The sequence below is a fragment of the Pinus tabuliformis genome, chromosome 1_2 (assembly GCF_031772625.1).
Source record: "Pinus tabuliformis cultivar Carrire ecotype Pingquan chromosome 1_2, CPIR1, whole genome shotgun sequence".
Lineage (NCBI taxonomy): Eukaryota > Viridiplantae > Streptophyta > Pinopsida > Pinales > Pinaceae > Pinus > Pinus tabuliformis.
In genome coordinates this window covers 587,613,831-587,638,866 of record NC_142298.1, presented here as the reverse complement: position 1 = coordinate 587,638,866, position 25,036 = coordinate 587,613,831, and the positions used below count along the sequence as shown (strand labels likewise).

The 25,036-nt window shown below is 36.2% G+C and overlaps 1 protein-coding gene across 1 annotated transcript; it reads right to left on the bottom strand.

Moving 5' to 3' along the window:
- Window positions 1-22,753: 22,753 nt before the first annotated feature.
- Window positions 22,754-24,506, bottom strand: LOC149207024 (KH domain-containing protein At4g18375-like). Its single transcript, XM_089397894.1, has 3 exons — window positions 23,474-24,506; window positions 22,972-23,369; window positions 22,754-22,771 (listed from the first exon to the last, which is right to left on the bottom strand). The coding sequence occupies exons 1-3, from the start codon at window positions 24,504-24,506 to the stop codon at window positions 22,754-22,756; spliced, it is 1,449 nt and encodes a 482-aa protein (XP_089254020.1).
- Window positions 24,507-25,036: the final 530 nt, after the last annotated feature.

The following is a 25,036-nucleotide window of genomic DNA, read 5'->3' as shown; positions in this document are numbered from 1 at the left end:
TACTTTCGTCTTCGCAAACCTAGAAGACAGGGATCACATTGTTGGGTCCCTATAATACTAGTGATTACCCCATTACTATTATAGTTATACCCCTTATTTATATTTTTGTGCCCCTATTACCCCCATATTTTTATTTCTGTGCCCCATAGAATCCCTCTATTGTTATTTTTGTGGCTTTATATTATTATTGTTAGGTCGGCTAGATTATATTGTGACTCCTTAGACTCCTATATATAGAAAGGAGGTTTTGTCATTTAAATCATCAAAGAATTGTTCATTTATGTAATGTAAAGGAGGTTTCCCCCTCGAAGAGGCTGAATTCTAAGGCGTTGATCTATCTTTTCTATCTTTTCTTGAGCTGGTTTCATAACACACATATTCGATGGAGGACCATACTTCTATGCCTCAGCAGGCCTATATATGAGACCTTGGAAACCCAACTTTGCACCAGAATAGGATACTTTCAAGCATGTACCTGTGTGGATAACTCTTTCATCTTGGGAGATTGTGCATAACTCTTTCTTGGAGAATCCAATTTGGATTAGACTAGTGGCATTGGAAATAGGACACAGAGAGCTACTACAGATCACAAATTCAGAACTAGATGATTGGAAAGTACAGAGATACATCAGAGGCAATATCGAGCTCCTACAAAGTGAAAAAAGGTGTGTAGATTTTTTTAAATTTTTGCTTAAGCTTGGTTTGAAAAGTTATTTTGAAGGAATTCAAAGGGCATAGTAGAGCATTATTATCGGTAACTGATGCCCCGAGGAAAGAAAATGCAAACACCTAGTAAGGAACCTGAAAGCTCTAGCATGACTCATGAAGAAGAGGAAGAAATGCTACATGATATATCAAAATTACAAGAACAAGTGCAACAAATGTCACGCTCACAAAAGTTAACAGATGCTAAGATAAATAGCGTGGAAGCTAAGATAAATGGCGTGGAAGCTAAGATGAATGGCATGGAAGCTAAGATGGACAATTTGAAGATAGATTTGAACACAAATTTGAAGACAGACATGGTAGATTTGAAGACAAATTTGACAAATTTTCTACAAGAAATACTTACTAATGGTGAAAAGGTAGTAAAGGAAACTCATGATGAGAACAAAAGAAATGTTAATCATGATTCCATAGATGCTAATGTTGGATCGAAGAATCACCATATTCCAAAAATCGATATGAGGAAGTTTGATGGCAAGGATCCCGCCACATGGATATTACAGATGGAGCAATTCTTCGATCTCAATAATGTGCAAAACACACAAAAGGTACGTATGGCAACTGTATATTTGGAACCAAATCAGTTTGTATGGTATCAATGGCTTTGTTCTCGTAAACAATTTATCACTTGGGCAATTTTTACGGAAGAATTGATAGCACATTATGAGGATACAAAAAGCAACACTTTTTTTAGCCAATTGATAAGTCTCAAACAAAAGGGTTCAATAATGGAGCACATTGAGGAGTTCCAAAAATTGAACATAAGGGTAAAAGATATTCCAGAGGAGCATAGGATTGATGTGTTCATAGGGTCTTTAAAGGATAATATCCAACATGATGTTCGCCTTTGGGAACCTGATTCATTAGAGAAGGCATTCAGGTTAGCAAGAAAAATGGAAAGCAAAATTATGGCAACTAGGAAGCATACCACTCACAACTATAAAGACGGAAGTGTTGTTGCCCCTAGTCTTCCACAACCTATAAGGTTGACACCACAACAATTGGAAGAAAAAAGAGCAAAAGGGCTTTGTTACAATTGTGATAGCAAATACACAAAAGGTCATAAGTGTGCTGAGAAGAAATTATTCTACATAGATTGTGAAGAGGAAGAAGAAAAGGAGCAAGAAAGGTCAAAAGAAGAGGATATATTCCAGGAACAAAGCCTAGATGAAGAACAAATAAATCCGACCATATCTTGTAATGCATTGGCGGGAATTACCACTCCTCAAACCATCAAGATAGAAGGACAAATCAAGAAGAAAAAGGTAATAGTGTTGATTGATTCAGGAAGCACCCACAATTTTATTCATTGTAGGGTAGCAAAAGAATTGAATTGCTTCCTATATCCAGCACCAGAGTGTCAAGTGATGATTGCAAATGGAGGAACAATAAATTGCTCTGGAAAGTGCCATAATATCAAGCTATCCATGGGAGAATATGTATTGACTAGCCCAATGCTTTCCATTCCAATGGGAGGTGCTGATGTTGTACTAGGAGTCCAATGGCTACAATCCTTGGGTACAATAGCTTTTAATTTTCAAGAACTTTTCATCAAATTTTCTACGGAAGGAAAGGAAGTTGAATTAAGGGGTATTGCAGGGAAACCAGGAAAGATAATCAGCTCTAATGGCATGACAAAGCTTCTAAAAAAGGAGCAAAGAGGTGTAATTGCACAATTATGTTCGCTAGATGTTTCCACATTGGAATCATCTATTTCTCCAGATCTCCAAAAAGTCTTGGACAATCATTCCAAGGTATTTGAGACTCCCAAAGGTCTCCCACCTATGCGTGATCATGATCATGCTATTCATCTGATTCCAGGAAGTGTTCCTCCAAACATCAGGCCGTACAGATATCCCTATGTCCAAAAAAGTGAAATTGAACGTATGGTTGCAGAAATGCTAGAGGCTGGTATAATTCAACCGAGTCAAAGTTCTTTCTCAGCTCCAGTAGTATTGGTGCACAAGAAGGATGGATCATGGCGCATGTGTCCGGATTATAGGGAGCTCAACAAGCTCACTATTAAAGATAAGTTCCCCATTCCTGTCATTGATGAATTACTGGATGAATTGCATGGATCAATTTACTTCACCAAGTTGGATCTTCGTTCGGGATATCATCAAATCAGAATGAAGATTGAAGACATTCCGAAAACGGCATTTAGAACTCATGAGGGTCATTATGAATTTTTGGTCATGCCTTTTGGCCTTACCAATGCACCTTCAACATTTCAAGGTTTGATGAATTCAATTTTCAAACCATTCCTTAGAAAATTTGTGTTAGTATTTTTTGATGATATACTAATCTACAGCAAGTCTTGGAAGGATCATGTTGAACATGTTGACAGGGTGCTACAACTATTGGAGGAGAAACAATTATATGCAAAAAGATCCAAATGTTTCTTTGGAGTCCAGGAGGTGGAATATTTGGGTCATATTGTATCTCATGAAGGAGTTAAGGTAGACCCTAGCAAAATTAAAGCCATTAAGGAATGGAAAATCCCCACATCCATAAAGCATCTGCGAGGATTTCTTGGGTTGACAGGGTATTATCGCAAGTTTGTTAAGAATTATGGGAGAATAGCAGCACCTCTAACAACATTATTGAAGAAAGATTCATTTTCATGGACTCCAGAAGCAACAAAGGCCTTTGAACATCTTAAAGAGGCAATGTGCCAAGCACCGGTCTTAGCTACACCGGACTTCACAAAAACCTTTATTGTTGAATGTGATGCTTCAGGAAATGGAATTGGTGCTGTTCTAATGCAAGATGAAAGACCCATTGCTTTTGAAAGTCGTCCAATCAAGGGAAAGTTTTTAAACAAAGCTATTTATGAGAAGGAAATGTTGGCAATACTCCATGCACTTAAGAAATGGCGACCCTACCTAATGGGAAGACACTTCAAGGTAAAAATGGATCATGATAGCCTTAAATACTTTTTAGAACAAAGATTATCCTCTGAAGAGCAACAAAAGTGGGTCACAAAGATGTTGGGTTATGACTTTGAAATCATCTACAAAAAAGGGAAGCAAAATGTGGTGGCAGATGCACTCTCAAGAAAGGATGAGGATGTGGAAGCATTGTTGTGTGCCATTTCTATTATCCAACCAGATTGGATAAACGAAGCAAGGGAGGAATGGAAGAATGACGAAGAAGTGTGGGCACTTATTCGAAAGCTACAACAAGATTCCAGTACTTCTGATACATTTAGCTGGAAAAATGATTCGTTATGGTACAAAGATCGCTTATACCTCTGTAAGAATTCCCAGCTAAAACAAAATATTCTTATGGAATTGCACACTTCTCCCTTAGGAGGGCACTCAGGATTTTTAAAAACTTACCACAGGGTTAAGAAGGAATTTTTTTGGGATGGCCTTAAATCAGATATTCAAAAGTTTGTGGCGGAATGTTTGGTTTGCCAACAAAATAAAGTTGAAACAATTAAGACACCGGGTCTATTACAACCTTTATCCATTCCAAGCCAACGTTGGGAGGAGGTTTCAATGGATTTTATCACAGGTTTACCCAAGTCTGAGGGAAAGAGTGTCATCATGGTGGTAGTTGACAGACTTACCAAGTATGCACACTTTTGTGCATTATCACATCCATTTAAAGCCAGTACAGTTTCTACTGCATTTATGGAAACAGTTCAAAAGCTACATGGAAACCCAAAGATTATTGTAAGTGACAGAGATCCCATTTTCACTGGAAATTTTTGGACAGAATTATTTTCTTGTCTTGGTACTCAGTTAGCTCATAGCTCATCTTATCATCCTCAATCTGATGGGCAAACTGAGATAGTAAACAAATGTTTGGAAGGATATCTTCGTTTCTTTGTATCTGATAAACAGACACAATGGGTCAAATGGTTGCCTCTGGCTGAATGGTGGTATAACACTTCCTTCCATACAACAACAAAAATGACCCCATTTATGGCACTTTATGGGTATCAACCACCATCCATCACATCATATTTAAGAGAAAATTCTAAGGTTCAGGCAGTGGAACATCACATCGAACATCAACAACAAGTCCTCCAACTCTTAAAGGATAACCTCGTGTTGGCACAAAATAGAATGAAACAACAGGCAGATCAACATCGCAGTGAAAGAAGTTTTGATGTAGGTGATTGGGTATTCCTACCACTACAACAATATAAGCAAATGTCCCTAAAGCAAGCTAAGAAGGATAATAAACTATCACCAAAGTATTATGGTCCGTACAAGGTGTTGCAAAAGATTGGTACTATGGCATACAAATTGGAGCTTCCTGCAGCTTCTCGATTGCACCCAGTTTTCCATGTTTCATGTTTAAAGAAGGTTATATGCGAAAAGCTCCCAATTCAAACAATATTGCCAGAACTTGACGAGGAAGGAAAAATTATATTGGAACCAGAAGCAGTCACAGAAACAAGAACTCGACAGCTACGAAATCGATCAATTTCAGAGTATCTTGTCAAGTGGAAGAACTTATCCGCTGAAGATTCCACATGGGAGGATGAGAATTTTATGCAGAAGTATCCAGAATTACTCATGCGTTGAGGACAACACTTTTTTGAAGGAGAGGGGCATGTTGGGTCCCTATAATACTAGTGATTACCCCATTACTATTATAGTTATACCCCTTATTTATATTTTTGTGCCCCTATTACCCCCATATTGTTATTTCTGTGCCCCATAGAATCCCTCTATTGTTATTTTTGTGGCTTTATATTATTATTGTTAGGTCGGCTGGATTATATTGTGACTCCTTAGACTCCTATATATAGAAAGGAGGTTTTGTCATTTGAATCATCAAAGAATTGTTCATTTATGTAATGTAAAGGAGGTTGCCCCCTCAAAGAGGCTGAATTCTAAGGCGTTGATCTATCTTTTCTATCTTTTCTTGAGCTGGTTTCATAACACACATATTCGATGGAGGACCATACTTCTATGCCTCAGCAGGCCTATATATGAGACCTTGGAAACCCAACTTTGCACCAGAATAGGATACTTTCAAGCATGTACCTGTGTGGATTCACCTATTCTCTCTTCCCATTGATTACTGGAGACCTGCAGCGCTGGAACAAATAGGCAACAAATTGGGAACCTTCATCAAAGCCTTAGAGGCCACCCTGCAAAAAAGGTACACATCTTGTGCAAGAATATGTGTTGAAATGGATGTTTCAGGTGCCCTACATGAAGGTCTATGGTTAGAATTTAGAGATGAAGATTTCTTTCAAGCCATAAACTACGAACAAATCCCATTTCGATGCTGGAAGTGCCACGAACATGGACACTTGTTTAGGGAATGCCCAATGAACAAGCCAAACGAGAGAGCCAGAGAAAACACAGGCAAGCAACAAGAAGGTTTTACCTGTCCAAATGGCAGACATCGGGCCAATAAGAAATACCAACCCAAAACTGATACCTCCATCAAAAGCACAGTCAATGCCTTTGAAGTTCTTGGGTTAGACATGGAGGTAGCTGAAGCCCCCCAGGTACTAGACCTAATGCAGGAAATCTAGGATGTGCCTGCATAGAAAGCCCAAGATCCTAATCCAAACTCAACAAACGACACCCCACAGATTCAACCGCTAACAAAATACTTAGAGGAGGATGAGGAAATGATAGTCAGTGAAATGAGAACAGAGGGTATGGAACTAAGTGACATTCTAGAAAGAGAAGGCATGGATCTCCTAACCATGGTAGAGCAATGGAAGCAAAAATGAATGGAACATATCCCAGAGGAGGAAGTAGCATGAGTGAACTCTCTATTCCTAGCAAGGAAAGATGCTGAACTAAACTTGCAGAAAAGAGACTTTGGCGCAACAAAGGGTCTAGGAGTTAAGGCCCTAGGATTACATCAAACAAATACCAATGCCAAACACAGGAAGAAGAGAGGCCAACGTACAAACAAGGAGGCACTTCAAGAGCTAGGTCAGATGCTCCTAAACTCAGGTAAGATGAAAGCCCTTAAGGCTTTCATGCTTCCCTCTTAAAAACTCTGTTAATTATGAAGATACTTTCATGGAATACTAGAAGGCTAAATAGAAAAAGGAAACAAAGACTTCTAAGAAAGAAAGTCACAAATGAAAAGCCTGACATGATTTTTTTGCAAGAAACCAAATGCTCCAGCCAGAAAATGAAAGGGATAAGAAGAAACTTAGGTATAAGAATGGAATACATGGAATTGGAAGGGAATGGAATGGAGGGAGGACTGGCCACGCTCTTGAATCCCCATACCCTCCATCTTATAACTGCAGAGGCTTCCAGATCATTCATCTCCCTGGAAATGAAAATCATAGGGTATTCCAATACTTACCAGTGCACTAATATTTATAGCCCCCAAAGACTAGAGGACAAACTGGTGATGCTAGATCAACTCTCCAAAATGCAGCATAGATATCCCATAGCTAAAGCTATTTGGAGGAGATTTTAACATGATAACCTCGCTGATAGAAAATAAAGGAGGGGTAAGAATGCTAAATCGAGATGCATAGGCTTTCAACGGCTTCATCAGAACAAAAAATCTTGTGGATATCCTCACCAGAAACAGGTTATATACCTGGAATAACAAAAGAGGAGGAGACATGCAGATTGCCTCCAGACTTGACCGCTTTCTTATAACAGAAGCCACCCTCCTTGAAGGGGTAATTGTAGAATCAGGCATTATACCTTGTGGAGGTTCTGATCACTGGCCCATCACCATGGATGCAACCATCCTCGACACTCCGAAAAAACAGACCTTTTAGGTTTGATAAATTTTGGTTAAGTCACTTGGAATTCACTTCTATAATCAAACACTGGTGGCACGAGCTGCTGGACACCAAAGGCACCAAAATGTACAGGTTCCAAGCCAAATTAAAGCACCTCAAAGCTTGGCTAAGGTCCTGGAACCAAGAGGTATTCAGTGACATCTTCAAAGACAAACGGGCCCTGGAGGAACAATTGGCACTAATCCACACAGACTGGCTCCAAAGGGACATCACCTAGGATGCCATTAACACAGAGAAAATACTCATGCAGAAGTGGAATGATAGATGCCAGCAGGAAGAAATACTCTGGAGACAAAAGTCTCGCATACAATGGCTCAAAGAGGGGGAAAAAAACCAAGTTATTCCATCATTCGGATATAGATTACAGGTGCGCCAGCAAAATCACCCGGCTAAAGGATGAACAAGGCACTCCCCTCCAAACTCATCAAGAAATCTCATCTCTCCTCACAAATCACTTTAGCCAAATAGCAGCGAATCCAGACACTGATAGGGAAGAGGCTATAAGGGAGGTCATGACCTCCATTCCAAGGTTAATAACCGAAGATCAGAATAAATCTTTAGACCACCTTGTGACCATGGAGGAGGTGGAAGAAGCAGTGAAATAAATTCCCAGTGGAAAGGCATCAGGGCCGGAGGGCTTCACCATTGATTTTTATAAAGCTTGTTGGGAAATTTTGCGTCTGGAAGTGTGGGAGGTGGTGGAAGATTCTCGAAAATCTTCATCAATCCTCAAATCCCTTAATTCTACCTTCATTTCCCTTATTCCCAAAGAGGAGGTAGCAAGTACCCCTTCAAAATTTCGACCAATCGCTTTGTGTAATGTTCTCTATAAGATTATCTCCAAAGTAATGGCCAACATACTGAAGCCAATTCTTCCTTGGATAATCTCAGAGGAGAAATCTGGCTATGTGGAGGGAAGACAGATTATGGATAATATCCTGCTAGCTCAAGAAATGGTTCACACTCCTTAATCTCGGAAAAAAGCAGGTATGATCATCCAGTTGGATCTCTCAAAAGCCTATGATAAGGTTAGTTGGAGGTATCTGGAAGCCTTCGAATTTGCTCAACGCTGGATCAACTGGATTCTAGCCCTAATCAAATCCCCCAGATTTTCTATCCTGGTCAATGGAGCTCCCACCTCTCCCTTTGCCCCCTCTAGAGGCATTCGTCAAGGGGATCCTATTTCCCCTTTTCTTTTTTTCATTTTGATGGAAGGCCTGAGTCGCATCATCAAAACTGCAAAGGAGAAAAGCTCTATACAGGGTCTCCAACCCGTGCCACCCTACCCAACCACTACTCATCAACAGTTTGTGGACGACACCATGCTCCATGGAACTCCAACGATTCAGGAAGTTCAAGGTTTCAAATCCATTCTCAATCTCTTCAATAAAGCTATAGACATGGACCTTAATATGGACAAATCCTCCATTTTATTTTTCAATACTCACTTAGCGATCCAGAAAAATCTCACTGCTATCCTCGAGTTCAAAAGGCAAAACCTTCCCTCTAAGTATATAGGAATCCCTCTGACTGGAAAACCCTGGCAAAAGATCCACTAGGAGAAACTGCTCTCTAACCTCAAAAATCGAAGTAAACATTGGACTAATAGGGTCCTTAACTTCACTAGCCGGCTGGTCCTAACTAAGGCTGTCCTACAAACCATCCATCAATATATGCTCTCCATTCTTCCGACCCCTAAAGGAGTTCTCTAGAAACATTCAAAGAACTTTCTTATGGTCTGGAAATTCTGATAAACAGAAATGGGCTCTAACAGCGTGGGAAAAACTCTGTAAACCCAAGATCCTGGGTGGTTTGGGACTTCAAGACCCAGACACAGTAAATAAAGCCTATCGAGCCAAACTCTGGTGGAGGTGGGTTAAAGAACCACAGACACCCTAGGCCAGGCTATGGAAAGCCAAGTATGCTGAAAACTGGAGCCCTCAGGATCTCATTCGAATGACCAACCCTCTAGTAGGCTCCCCCATTTGGAACCTGGCTAAGGCTAATCGAAACATCATACAATAGCATTGCTTTTGGGAAATACGAAATGGCAACACAACTCTCTTTTGGGAGGATGCTTGGCAGCAACTTCCCAAGCTTGAAATTCCTAACTATCTTCCCCTACAACACAAGTACCAGGAATAAGGAAAACTCACGGTGAACTAGTATTGGAGAGACAATATTGGGGACCCGTGCTGGAGACAGTGGGACTCAAACAACACCCCACATGCAGATGGAATGGATAACCTTCTCCTATCCTTACACTCTTGTCTGGATAAAAGGAAGATCCATTACTCTCAGGATGAAGATCAACTGAGATGGGGCAAACTTGATGGTGGCACCTTCAACCTAAAGGAAGCCAGACTTTATTTAGAAAACAGGGATCAGGAAGGGAAAGTGAATTGGCACAACAATGTATGGGACACAACCATCTGGCCGAAGATAAAAACCTTCTTATGGCTCTTAATGCATCCTAAGATCCTCACTTGGGAGAACCTATGTAAAAAAGGCTTCATGGGTCCATCCTGATGCCCCCTCTGTGAAAAAGAAGAGGAATCGATGAATCATTTACTCAACAATTGTGAATGGACCAATGAACTTTGGGTTTGGATGGAGGAAATCTTTAAACAAACAAACAGAATCAGAGAATCTATACAGGACAACATATCCGACTGGAGAACCAATTATTCTAGCTGTGACATTGTAAACACCCTATGGAAGCTAAGCCCTGGTTTTATAGTTTGGTCCACATGGAAAGAAAGAAACATAAGAATTTTTCAAAAGGATTCCAGGCAGCTAGATACCATTAAAACAAATATCATGAAAAATATGCGTGAAACAACCCTTACCAGATGTAAAGCATAACAAGAGATCAGGCCATCCGCAAATGACATGCACAATCTACAGATTTTTGGAATAATTGCTGCAACTGATCCCATTTCTCCGGTGCAACGACCTCATCCCGTTTCCTCTCCACTCTCCTGGCAAATTCCTGAACTGGGATTTCACAAGTTAAATTTTTGATGGTGCCTCTCGAGGCAACCCTGGCCTTGCAGGCCTAGGAGGTGTAATACGCAACAATAGAGGCGAAATTCTTCACATCTTCAGTAAATCTCTGGGGGAAGCCACCAACAACGAAGCCGAATTTGCAGCCTTAGAGCAAGGATTATGAATCCTAATCCACTTGGGGAAAAGGGAAACAATAATGGAAGGAGACTCACTCCTAGCCATCAACGCAGTGAGGAAATTACAAACTGGTTCGAGGTCTGCAAAGGTAACTAAGCACTGGAGACTAGCCATAGTCACCGAGCTCATAGCCAAGCATCTTTCCATTCTTGATGGGGTTCTTCTGCAAGTAATCAAGCGAAATGCAAATGCTATGGCGGATATCCTAGCAAACCACGCGGTCGACCATCGAAATGATGACTTTGACACCTGCTTGTAGGATGTCGTGTTTGATGATCTTCAGGACAAGTGCTTACAACTCTCCAGGCAAGACCTCGCAGGCGTGTCAGGAGAGTTGAATGGCATTCATGGGATCACTAATCAATGATTTATGTGGCCAACTATAAATGTTCACTCCCTAATTCATAATGTCGGGAAATGGCACTGTGGGTGGAAGTCTTATGGTTCACATTAGGAGAGGTGGAAGATCCACCACAGGGATAGAGGTCAGATCATATATTACGAAGCAGATGACACGTGGCCTAGTTTCAGCAGTAACAAGCATGGCAATCCGATTGTAATCGACTGTGATAATGAGAAGGAAGTCAGTCACCTACCAGGGATTCAAAATGTCAGGTACAGTTGTATTACGGAGGCTCCAGTTGGGATCGCGGACCCTCACATTATGTCCTCAACTATAAATACACAGACCACCGGGATTGAATTCACCTGCCTTAGATATTTCTCAGAGCTCAGCCTTGTGCATACTATGTGGTATATAGGAACTCATTTATCAATTGTCGGCACCTGTAATAGTAATATGGCAAAGAGCAATGACCGAAGCGCTAGAGAAACCAGGGAGTTGAAAAGAGCCCGAGAAATCTACGAGGCCTCTATCTCGACAAAAGGCAAACAATATATTGAAGAAATCCAAGTCAAGTTGAACGAAGTCCATGAAGGGATGGACATTAATACTATCAGTGAGGAGATTGATTGGTTATCGGACCTAGGAACCCCTGCTACCAGGGCCACCCAATTCCTAAGAACTCAGAGTGAGGCCTGGCGAATGAAAACTATGCTAGCTAAAGCCTTGAGCATGCAAGGAGCAGCTATGAAGGATGCCTGCCAAGAAAATTATCTCACCTCGGCCAAGAATTCTGCGAGGTTGGACAAGCTGGAAATCACCATGAAGTCCCTCATGGAGGAAATGAGAATGATGGCTTAGAGCCTGGGAGCTTTCATTCAGCTCTTCAAGCTTCAAATTCACCAGGGGCTTAATGTTGCTGATGATATCCATGAGGACGACTTCAAAACCACTACCATCAAATGCGACAAGACACGAAGTATCCCAAGGAAGATGAGGGAGCTGGTCCAAGTGTAGTTGCTCCTCATGACAACGTAGGAATCGACCAGTAAGTTTCCAAGGAGGCAGTTTTCCACAGTAGTTTACGGTCTGCCCTCAGCTGTTCAGTTTTTCTTTTCTGGTGTCTGTTGTTTGTTTAATGCAGTGGGCCATTCAGATGCCTTCTATGTTAGTTTTGGCTTTAGTTATGTCTGGCAGCACTGTGAGGTTGGCCATTATTTGGTTTGATCTTTGTTTGACCAAGGTTCTGTTTTGTTAGTTCAGTTTAAAAGTAGCATGCTTCCAGCTCCATAAGGCCTTTGTAAGCAGTCTTTTGTTCTGACTGCCCTGCATTTCTCTTTTCTCTTTGGAAATGGTAGACCTATTTTGTAACCATATGTAATTTTTGTGATCTAATATATCAACTGATTTACACAAAAAAAAAAAATATTCCATAGTAGAAATTATGTGATAGCCATCCAAACCATTTCCAATTTTGGTTTGGAGTGAAAGGAACCACCATAGTTTTATAACAATTTGCAAATAGATATGGTCATGTGAATGAATATGTTATGTGAGGATCAATATCCTTAGAAAAGAAAGTCGATACCTATTTGGCATAAGGGAATTCGAGGAAGAGTTGTTATGATCCAGGTGGATATTGGTGGTCACCCTCCTATTCCAAATGGACCCCCAATATTTTCTCTTTCAGGTTCCTTAATTGTAGCATAATTTACTATTTTTGGAAAATTTTAGAGTCCTAAATGATGGTTTTTTGTGAAATAGGAAAACCTATAGCCAAGAGTTAGAGATTGTAGCTGAAAGTTGTATTCCTAGGATATATATTTCTAATGAGGTATTGTGCATGTCAAAAAAAGATCATATGCCAAAATTACGACCTCAGGAAGTTGATGTACTAACTAACCCCAACGGGGCCCACAAAGTTTTAGCGCTTCCTCTCCTAGGGTTATGCTTTTGGATGTTTAGGGTTTTCATTTGTTTCTCAATAATAAAAAGGCCTTAGATCCTCGTTGTAACATATTTTAGAGGCATGTATCCATGAAATCTCTTCTCAAAGATAAGCTACTATCACCTAAGCTAATTTATTTCCATTGTGCATGTAAACAATTTCAATAGTTTTTTATTAATGAATTGAAGTTCAGTTTTCACTATAGCTCTATGTTTATGCTTGAATCTGTATTTCATTTCATTCCTACATAAATCTAGATCATGCTTTGTCATTTCCTTAAAGGTCAAGAAAATTTCACATCTAAAGTGCCCAAGGATTCCCGTTCTTACTAGAATGCCAAAACTAAAAATGTTCATCTTTGGAGAAACATTGTTGGCCCAATCTTTTTTCCAAATCACATGCCTCACAAGAATGTTCTCTTCCTCACATTTTCATACATATCCTTGTTTAATAGTGTAGTATCTTCTTCCCCAAGATCTTATCTTGCTTGTGGATTGCTTTAGGTGCGCATCCCAAAAGAATTGATTCAAAGATAGAGATCAAGGGAGATAACTAAATTGGATAATGACCAAGGTTCAATATGATAGATATACCATTTGTATACTAGAGAGATATGACTTTTAGAGTCCTTTTGACAATACTAACTAACCATTTTATTAAGGGAGTTAAGCCTAAGGATTGTCTTCTAGTAAAGGGTGGCCTTTAATACTATCTCTCCACAAACTAAAATGTTTTTCATTGCCTATGATCCATGATAATTTGGCCTTGACGATGTGAAGGGTTGGTTATGGCTTCTAGATAGGTGATCTTTATTTTTCTTGTATAGGTGAATCAATTCATTTTTTATCGGTTCCCCTAAAATAATTTTCTATAGTTCTTTTCTACAGAGTTTATCATGGAGTTGGGTTACGCTTTTTTGCAAAGAAAGCACGTATTTTGGTGACAAAGCTTGATCGAGCAATATTAAGTGCTCGATCAAGTAACTCTTAAGAACTTGATCGAGCTACTTAAGGACATAGACATAGCTCGATTGAGCGTTTAAACAAACTCTCGATCAGGTTCTTGTGTAACCCGAGTTAACAAATGAGCTTGATCAAGCCTCTATTTTGCATTAAAAACCGTAGAGATGGTTTTGCAAGCCATTTCAAAAGACCGTGGCAAAATTATGCTTGAACAAAGGTTTGGAGCTCAATTGATCATTTGGGAGATGGCGTAACAACCCCACCAACATCCCCGAAAGTCAAACCCACCACTACTGGTAAGCCAAGGTGCGTTTCCTATAATTTTTTCTCTATTTGAATTATTTTAATTACAAAAAAATTAAAATTAATTTGAAATGAAAATCATAAAAAATATCACGAAAACCATGAAGAAAACCTTTGAAAACAAAAAAACAAGATAGAAAACTACATGATAACAAAAAACTAGATAATTTAGGTTTTAAATTTTCATTTCACTTAATCAAGAATAAGTTTTCAATAGTTGCAATGGTAGCATGTTTATTATGAATTTTTTCTGTTTTTTAAAGGTAAAAACTTTATTTTCTAATTATTGTACATTTTGAAGTTTTTTCTTAAGAATTTAGTGAAGTAAAATTTCAAAATATTTTGTTTTTTGTTATTTAAAATGCATTTTAACTTTCTAACCAATTTGACAAAAAATATGCCCAAAAAACTCCAAAATATAAAACCACCTAAACTATTATCTAAACAACTTAAACTATAACTTCTATTTATCAAAAAAAATTATTTCATTTATTATTTTAAAATTTTTAATTAATTTATAGTTTAAATATTTCTAAAAATTAATAGAATACGATTAGTTAAAAAAATAATTACTTAAAAAAAATATTATCTTTAAATTTAAAAATTATATATATATGAGATAAGGTTATTACTTAGCATAATATTTAACTATATAATTATAATATAACAATATATGATATAACATAACTATATATATACATATTTAGGAATATATATATATATATATATATATATATATATATATATATATATAGATGGGGTTAAATACACGGAGTTAGGTTACACTTTTCGGGAAGGCAAAACATATTTAGGTGGAAAAAAGAGAGCTCGATGGAGGTCCTGTTTTCTATTAAAACACGCAACTGCGTTCTGCGTGCATCATTCTTCATAGACCACAGACAAAGAGGAGGTCGACCAAGTTATTGGAGCTTAATCGAGCGATTGGGTCATGGAGCAACCGAGCCAACCTCACCAACGTCGTAGAGGCTCAAGAGAATGTAGGTTTCCTATCCTTTTTTATTATTATTTAACTTTTCTTGCAAAATTAGATAAATTGATTTGAAAAAAAAAAATTCATACAAAATCCATGAAAACAAAAAAAAACCACCATAAAACCCTTCAAAACAACAAAAAATAACTTAGAAAACCAACAACAACAACCTAGAAAGCTGCAAAAAAAAACAACTTAGAAAACCGCAAAAATCAAAGAAAATCACAAAAAACAACTTAGAAAATCACAAAAAACAACCTAGAAAACACTTTGAAATCACTAAAAGAACTATAATTTATGTTTTACATTTTTTCCTTACTTGCAATGGTAGCATGTTTATTATGCATATTTTTTGATTTTGAATGATTAAAATGTTATTTTCTAATTATTTTAGGTTTTAATGTTTTGTTTAGGAATTTTGTGAAATACATTTTCCATTTTCTTAATCTTTTGTTATTTAAAATGCATTTTAAATTTCTAACAAATTTAATTAGGAGCTTGAGATTCACATGATTAATATGGTTGCTTATGGTGAACCTCTATTTATCAAATAAAAAAATTTATTTAAATTTTTATTTTAAATTTAAATTAATTTATGTTTTAAATATCTTTTAATAATAAATATAGTACAATTTTATTTAAAAAATTACTTACTTGGAAATAAAATATTAATGTTTAATGTTAAAAACCCCAAAAGAGAAATTTATATATATACATGTAACATCATGTATATATAGAAACACATAGCTTAGTTATATATAATATATAGCTATAACATAACAATATTTTAACTATTTATCACAAAATGAGTTATTTAACATAACACATACATATATATTATAACTATAACATAGCATGTAAAGTAAATATAACTATAGTTCATAACATAATTATATAACTATATATATTTAACTATTATAACAATAATATCACATAACTATATATTATAGTTCTATATATATAACATATAGTTATTTAAGACATATCATATGTGTGTGTTAGTGTTATGTTTTAAATATTTATGCTATACTAAATATTATAGTTGTAGTTATATTGAGTTATATATATATATATATATATATATATATAGCATAACATGTACAACATAACTATAACATAATATAACTATAACATTTAACATAACATATATATATATATATATATATATATATATATATATATATATATATATATATATAGTTATATAAGTTCAAGTTTCAACAATGCGTCATTAATAGCTACATTAAATCCATCATGAAAAATTCATTTAAGGTGAATAAAATCATTTTGACTATTTTCAAATTTGTACCACATTGTTTCATTATGTGGTGTGTTGTACAAGAAACAATGTCTTCATGTGCTTTCTCCTAGTACATGTCATGTGTCAAAGTCAAACACTATAAGAACATAGAGTCTACTGGAGTATTTGGTTGGCATGAACTTTTATTAATTTTACAAATAGGTTTATTTCAAACTTTTACATATATATTTACATCTCTATGCCCTATGAATTAAATGCAATATTTAGAAATGGGAAAAAGTGTGGAAATAGGCTTGATCACTACTTTCGATTGTGTTCACATGGAACTCAATACTTTGGTTGATAAATTATAAAAAATGGGCTCTAATGTTTAGGACTTTAGGTTAGATTATTATACTTGAGTTTAGAAATGGTTTTCTTATCAACATTCTTTGTAAGTTAACATTTGTTTCTTGTATTAGCTTATAAGTATTATATGTAGTAGTTTTGTATTACATGTAAGATTTTAGTCAACTTTTTTTTTCTTAGATTAGTTTATATGTATTACATGTAATATGAAGAGGCATCTCCTATACGAACCCCAATTGTAGGTCGTCAGAGTGCAAGTGGATCTGCTATACATGGTTGGGCTCGAGATAGATGATGTAGTCCACCCAAAATGTGAATTCCACTCATATATCCTACCTCTGATGCCAGTCAGAGTGTCAGTGAAGTGTTTGTCTCTGTTGATGATCATTCTATCGATAGTGCCAACCTTCTTCGCCTGTTTTAGGCACATCTCGTCCATTTTAAATCATGTTTAAAATTTATGTGTTTATGTTTTGAGATTGTCTTTAATTTTTAAATCATGTTCAACTGATGTGTTTGAATTTAATTTATATGTTAGTTTGCTTCTTGTATATGTTAAATTATGTTTATGATTTGTAGAACATTAGAAGGGAAAAAGTTGACGATCATAGTGCAGTTAAGTATGTGGGCATCTAACCTCATGCCTATTAATCCTTTGCATGAACTATATGAGGTAGCTCTATGGGATCAACCTCTAGTATGTCTCAATCAACCTATTGATGCTTTCCAACATCAAAGAAAAACTATGGCTAGTAGGTGAACTAGCAGAGATGTTACTCAGCTCTCATGTGATATTCATGGGATGATGCCACAACTCATATTACATTGGAGGATGTTACGACATTGCCAAACATATGTGGATCACATGAGAGTTGAGTAACATCTCTGCTAGTTCACCTACTAGCCATAGTTATTCTTTGATGTTGGAGAGCATCAATAGGTTGATTGAGACATACTAGAGGTTGATCCCATAGAGCTACCTCATATAGTTCATGCAAAGGATTAATAGGCGTGAGGTTAGATGCCCACATACTTAGGAGGTGGTGAAAGAGACCAACAAGAATATTGATATTCATGGGGAGTTGCTCGACATCCCTCCAGATCATCCTGCTCGTGATAAAAGTCTCATTCCACTCAAATATTTTAAGAATGTTGATGCAACCCATTTTGTGTATGATTGATTCGATGGAGGTTAGGGACAGTTCCCCCATAATGACAAGGTTGCCCTTTATTTTTCCATACATATATATGCATAGTTCGTTCTACACATGAGGCTAGATTACATTGATATCAGATCTCGTTATTATGGACCTATCATGGTATGTACCTATGATTCTGGTGGGGCGTAAAATATAAGTGATGCTTAAAATATTTATGCACGTGACAATTAAGAGGGTTCAAAAACGACATGGAAAATAGTAGAGTACAGATTAAAACTATGGACATGAATAAAGGGAGGATGTTGTCTATAATAAAAATAGTAATAATAAATCGCTCATGTTAAAAGTTAATATGTACATGAAACCTGGCACAAAAAAGTTGAAAAATTGGACTTATCATATAAACTTTATATGTAAGTATGTATGCAATAATAGGTGTTTTAATCTTAAGGCTACAATAGAACTAAAAGGCTACTATATTGATGGTCAATGAAGTATTTTTAGCCCTAAGGTAGACATTGATAGATGTATGGTATGCAAGTTAAATAATAATTACGAATTTTTGCTTGTATATGTAGGAGTCCTATTAAAAGCATTAATACACCAAAAAGACTAGAAAGGATGGGAACCTTCACTAAGAATACTCTAATTTGAGGGTATAAATATATAATAAAATGGATGCAAGATGTTGCATAAGGATGTAAATACTTGTGGAAAAGTGTTGCGAAGAGGGTGAAAAAAACGCCCTACATTATGTAGAATAGAGTATAATAAAAACATTGGAGGTACCTATTGTTAATATATGTTACACGCGAACATGATAAACCAAATATCCTCATTATAGGAGAAATATATAATAAAAACACATCTCAAGTAAGAACATGCTAAATGTTGCAACTTATAACTGTGAGTCAACTTCCATGGCTATCATGAACATCTTTGGTTTTTCAGGCTAATAAGATAGTGGAAGAACTAATCATATGCCTCTCTCTCTCTCTCTCTCTCTCTCTCTCTCTATATATATATATCTCTCTCTCTCTCTCTATATCGATATATATATATATATATATATATATATATATATATATATATATATATATACATATATACATATATACATATATATATATATATATATATATATATATATATATATATATATATATATATATATATATATATATATATATATATATATATATATATATATATATATATATATATATATATATATATATATATATGTATATGAATATTTTCAAAGGAAATCTTGTGTGGCCTTCTTGATTGAGGAATTTCAGGAATCAACGTACTTGTAATCTAAAATTTTAATTCCGGATATGAAAAAAATCTAAAGAATGATGGCACAGGAATGGCGAGTGACGCTTTCAAGGAAAAAGATGCATGTAGTACTAGGTAATTGTGTGATACAAAAGGAAATCTAGTTTAAAATCCCTATCATACCCACAAAGTGTTGGTGTTCCAGGATAAAATGTGAATATCATTTATTGAGATAACAAAATAAAGGAACATTTTGTGACTCTCTAATTAAAGAGTAAGAGTGATAATAGTATGTTGGTTGCACCCGGGGACAAAAAAAGCATGAAAGCACATAGACATAGATTAAAAAATATATATTTGTGTGACGATAGCATTACACAACCTTGGATTAGGTGGAATCGACTAAGGCTAAAATTAAGAGTGGAAACAATAACGTGACAACCTAGAGGGTTGGTTAAGTCCATGGATATAGTGAATAATAAAAAATGTTTAAGGGATTTCCCTTAACCTCGACTTAAATTGTGTATATGCTGCAAACATAATAATGCAATATATATATATATATATATATATATATATATATATATATATATATATATATATATATGAAAATTCCCTTATGTTTGATATGGTTATCAAGAGTGGTCATCAGAATAGGAATATGACTACTTTAGATGGCATGGATAGAAGAACATACTGACCAAAAAGGAATTCCTAATGAGTAGGAATTTTATATTGTGATCATTGAAAAGCATAGGAGGTGGTATTGTTTGACTTATGTAAATAGAGATAGAGTAGTCTCTAAACTCTATGTGATAATGTGTAAAGTGTTGAGTCATGGGTATATGTGAATGTGTGTACGTTTATAGGTTCATTGCTACATTATGCAATGTGTACATGGTATTGTGAGCAAATAACTTCGAAGAAAAAAAATGAACCCTGAAAAGAAACAACAAACATTGATTGGTTTAACTCTAATGGATGGAATGATCATGAGATTTGTAGAAGCTTACATATTGGTATACTTTGCTCAATGGAATTTCACTAACTAATTTACTTATATTTTTATCCATAAGGAAAAGGGTTAAGCTAACCTAAAATCAAAATAATCAGGAGAGTTGATTAATTGATGATAGTTAACTGAAGACTGATATGGGTTAATTCCAAGTGATAAATAGGTAAACATAAATTAGGTTCTTAGACCAACCTAGTGGAAAAAAAAAAGATTATGTTCGAGTGATTTATCTGTAAGTATGAAGAGAAAACTCTAAATCTAGTTTTTTCTACTTGTGTCAATATGCATATGAGTGCAAGAGGGAAGAAACCCCATAGTTCTACACAGAAGAAAACTACATATAACCCTCATAAATAACTTGCAATTTCGAATGATAAACGACAAAAAAAAAATTGCAATGTGAACTCATGGTTTTGCGCTAAAGGAGAATAAAAATGAAACCCAAGATGGGCATAACTAAATCTTCTTGGACAAAATAAACAACAATGTAGCCTCCATGAAAATGGCAGGAAAAATGAGGTTATCCTAAAATTTACTCATGCATGACTAATGCATATCTAACATTTGAAATCAAGATAAACGCATAGTAATGCTACTCAATGTGATAAAATACTAGTTGCAATTTATCATAAAAAGTCTAAACATTAAACCGTTTCTGAAATATTATTGATGCTATGTAAATAGTGCAAATGGAATTGGTGTTTCCATGGTATAAAATTACAGTGGAGCCATGTGGTGGGGTCCATGTCATTTGGCATAAGTTGTTGGGTAAGTAACAAAAAAACACACATTTTTTATTGTTGATGTAATTATAGCGATTTTGCTAACTCATGTTATGCACACACTGCTAACCGTTGTTGGGCTAAGATGCATGCTTGTGACCTTTTTTAGGTACATAGAATCCAAATTATGGTGCCTAATTAGCATGGATGAAAACATGTTGTAAAGGGAGTGTAGAATTTGAAAAGGAGTGAGCTTTACTCTAGAAACTGAACCATCCTTCGAAATGAAGTGCAAGACTTTTGGGTGGAACACTTTTGGGTCTGTAGAGGCCACTCGGAAAATGAAGGACAACTTTAAGGGGAGGGGAGATGTAATATCCCCCATAACTCTAATTATAACTTTTAACTTTTGGTTGAAAAAGTTAATGAGAGTAAATAAATAAATAGAAATGACATGTGATGAACTATTGTTTTATTTCTATTTTCAAAAGAAATAAATGAATGAGAAGTTACTTTTTGGAATGTGTTAAAGATGTTAGGGTTAGACAAACTCAAACTGACAAGAGATAGTTGGGAAGTAGTTACACTACAAGGAGTAGAAAGGAAAAGTGACCAGAGAAAAATGCCAAAGTTTTTCTTGGGGAGAAGAGAATTTTCTGGGAGAAAAAGACAACAATTCTCAATTGAAATCTTAAGAGAGATAAAAACAAGTTTTTGGCTAGAACTAGTGGGAGGTAGATGTTGGTTTGAACCCAAATAAGTGTGTAGGACACTTTTCAAGGTTTCCGACGGAGAAATAAAAAGAACCCTCTACAAGAAGACACTTTCTTAAAAGGCCTTTTCCAGTAAGTGACAGGAGCTTGAGGGTAGTCGGTGGAAAAACTGACTTAAGGTTGGAAGGATTGTAAAAGTTTTTCTCACATTTCTAGAAGGTATGGGAAATGTTCCATAGATTTTTCTGGTTGAGAATGTTTTAATTAGCATTAGATAACCAAAATAAGAAAGATTCCTAAAGAAAACTTAACAATTGTACAAAACACCACCAACGATGTAAAGAGACTACATTATAATCCAATGAAAATTTCTTACAGTCCATGGAAAGGAACATGTCACTTTATTAGTATATAATGCTCCCATGTTTCTTTTTCCCCAACAACGCATGGACATGGAGTGTGTAGATTAATGTATGGACATGGAGAAACACTTGCCACAAGCATGTATATCAATGCATGGACATGGACCAACACTTGCTATGAGACTATAGATCATGAGCATAATCTTGAAGACATGGACTAGTAGTTGCCATCTCAATCCTCTTAATCCTTTAATAATTTTATTGAATGATTTAATCATCTTTGTTACAATGTATGGTTACAACTTAAATTTTTCTTCAAATCATATTTTTGTTACATAACATATCTAGTTTAAATGTTAATATATAAAAGAATAAAAATAAACATTTTTCTTTGAAATATAAACATTACTATATCAATAATATAACTAAGATATACAATAAAAAGATAATGAGTATATACAATAATATTATTAAAAAGAAACAATTTCTATTCAACTATATAATTATTTCATCAATAGAATATTGTTTCTATTCACTTATATAATTCTTTCATTCATGGAAAATTGTTATTATGTTTTGAATCTCTATTTAAAAAAAAAAAATATAGAATATAATTTTATAAATAAAATACAATTTTATTTTAATTATAAATATAAAAATATATTATGAATTTCCTTAATTTGTTTCACTAACCTAATAAATATAAATGAAATAAATTAAGCAAATTCAAATACGATAATCTTATAATACAACTTATATAATATGTATTTAAAAATGAATTAGAAAAATAATAAGAAACATTTTACAATGGAGCACCTAATGTACCTTTGCAATCCTAGATCATATTGCCTTGTGCCATAACTTGATGATGAAAGAGGGATGGCACTAGGTACAGATAAACTAGACAAATTAGGCATTGTGTGGGTGTTGGTGTTGGTAGCACCATCCAAATCTTTGAAAATATTTCCCCTTAGCCTTTTTGTAATTTGGATGAGTGCATCTCTAGCTACACTGGGGTCTCCAGTAACCTGAACGAGCTCCTCATTTTGGGAGGCACATTTTGGTCTCTCCTCTTTGCGAAATATGCGAATATTTGCTCCAGTGTACTTCCGCATCTCACTGATGATGTTGCCACCTTTACCAAGAAGGCAACCAATGTGCTTTGACGGAACAAGAAGCCTTGCACAAATGCCACCTTCATCATTGTCATTGTCACTAGTGCTTCCACTAGTCTTTCCTTGCAATTGGAGGACTGCCTCCAGCGTAGGTGAAACACCATCATTAGCCAACTCTGTTAAAGAAACCACAATTACACGTTCATCTGAATCTGATTGTGCGTCTTCAACCTTAAAACTTGCTCCTGCATCTTTCCTCATGCTTTTGATGATATTGTACCAATCACACCTCCAATTTTATCATTTGGGCATACTATTCGAATACAAAACTCCTCTGGACTTTTCTCAACGGCAGAATTCCCAGATTTTGGAGCAATGGGAAGAGCAGGGTTATAAGTAAGAGGCCATATTGAACTTCGAGCTTCACTTCCATATCCTCCCAGTGTTGGTAAATGGCCGGAGGCATAAGTACCATTTATTCTTGGAGCACCTGAACTGTGTCGAACAAACAGTGTATCTCGTTGTGGAACATAATTTGGCGGAGTAAATAATGAGGGCACACTAGAAGGAAGGAGTGAAGTTGGGTTTGTTGCAGATAAAATATCAGTCCAAGGAATTTTCTCCTTAGGTGGGTGTTTATACAGAAAAGCTGAAACTGCATACAGTGCTTTCTTGACAGTGGTTGCATCTCCAGATATGACAACGACTTCACCAAAACTAAAAGCACAGTCTGACAACTCATCTTTTGGCCGTATCTGAACTTGTGCCCTGGATTCGCTTCTCAACTTTTGAATGTTATTTCCACCTTTTCCAATCAAACCTCCACTCTGGCTGTTAGCAGCCAGCAACCGAGCATTGTGTTGTCTCTTTTTGTCAGCGTCATCATTATCTCTGCCAGAAGATCGTTGAACAATAACAGAATGCACTCTAAGAAGAGCATCCTGAGCAGGACACACAGGTTCAACTTCAACTTCATTCTCATTGCAATCCTCGCGGTCCTTCTCCTTGTCGTTGCCTGACAGTGAGCTGAAGATTACTATCACGCGATCATCAACGCTTGGAACAACATCTATAATTTTGATCTTCGAACGCGTCTTTCGACTCATAGATTTTATAACTTTACCCGCCTTTCCTATAACACTTCCTACCACATTAACAGGGCATAGTATGCGATACACAGTACTGTCAGCGCTAGGCAGTGTTCGCTCTCTACCAGTGCCAGAGTTCTGCCTCTTATTTCCAGAGTCATTGTTCTCTGGAACCTCATTTTCCCTGTGTGCTCGCTTTCCAATGGCGGAGTAAAACCCGTCCATTGCAGGCAATCCTTTCACTTTCACAAATAAAAAATCTCCCTCTTTTAAGGAAAAACGCTGAGCCATGAGAAGAAGTTTCGTGTATTTGAATCCTTCCTATCTTCTAGAGTCTCCCACACCCTCCCATCTAAGGCCACTAGATTGACCCCTTTTATATGACATGCGTTAGGGCTTATTAAGGCCGACAACTTGTTCAACCGGTACTTTCACACCCCCAATTCTTTTTTCGTTAATTGGCAACTGTGCGGCACCGCCTAAGTAGTTAACATGTTCCATGGTTAAGTTACTTTGTGAACTATGCCTAACATTCATCTTCATTTCATTAAAAATATTAATGTGCGGAATTCATTAATATTAAAACATCTTCATAAGCATCATAAAACAGTGGAAGGAACACCATTCATATGCAAATAAGAATCTTTTATTATATATGAGAAAATATACAAGTGACCGGGAGCATAGCTCCACCGGCGTTATAACCGTGTCGGGCACCCACCTCGTGCACGCCTTGCACGGTGGTCTCACCCGCA

Bases quoted from the DNA above. Each gene is read 5' to 3' on its own strand.
- LOC149207024 (XM_089397894.1), bottom strand. From the start codon at position 24,506: ATGGACGGGTTTTACTCCGCCATTGGAAAGCGAGCACACAGGGAAAAT. The intron at 23,370-23,473 runs GTACAATATCAT...TTTCTTTAACAG, and splicing joins TAAAATTGGAGGTGTGATTG to AGTTGGCTAATGATGGTGTT.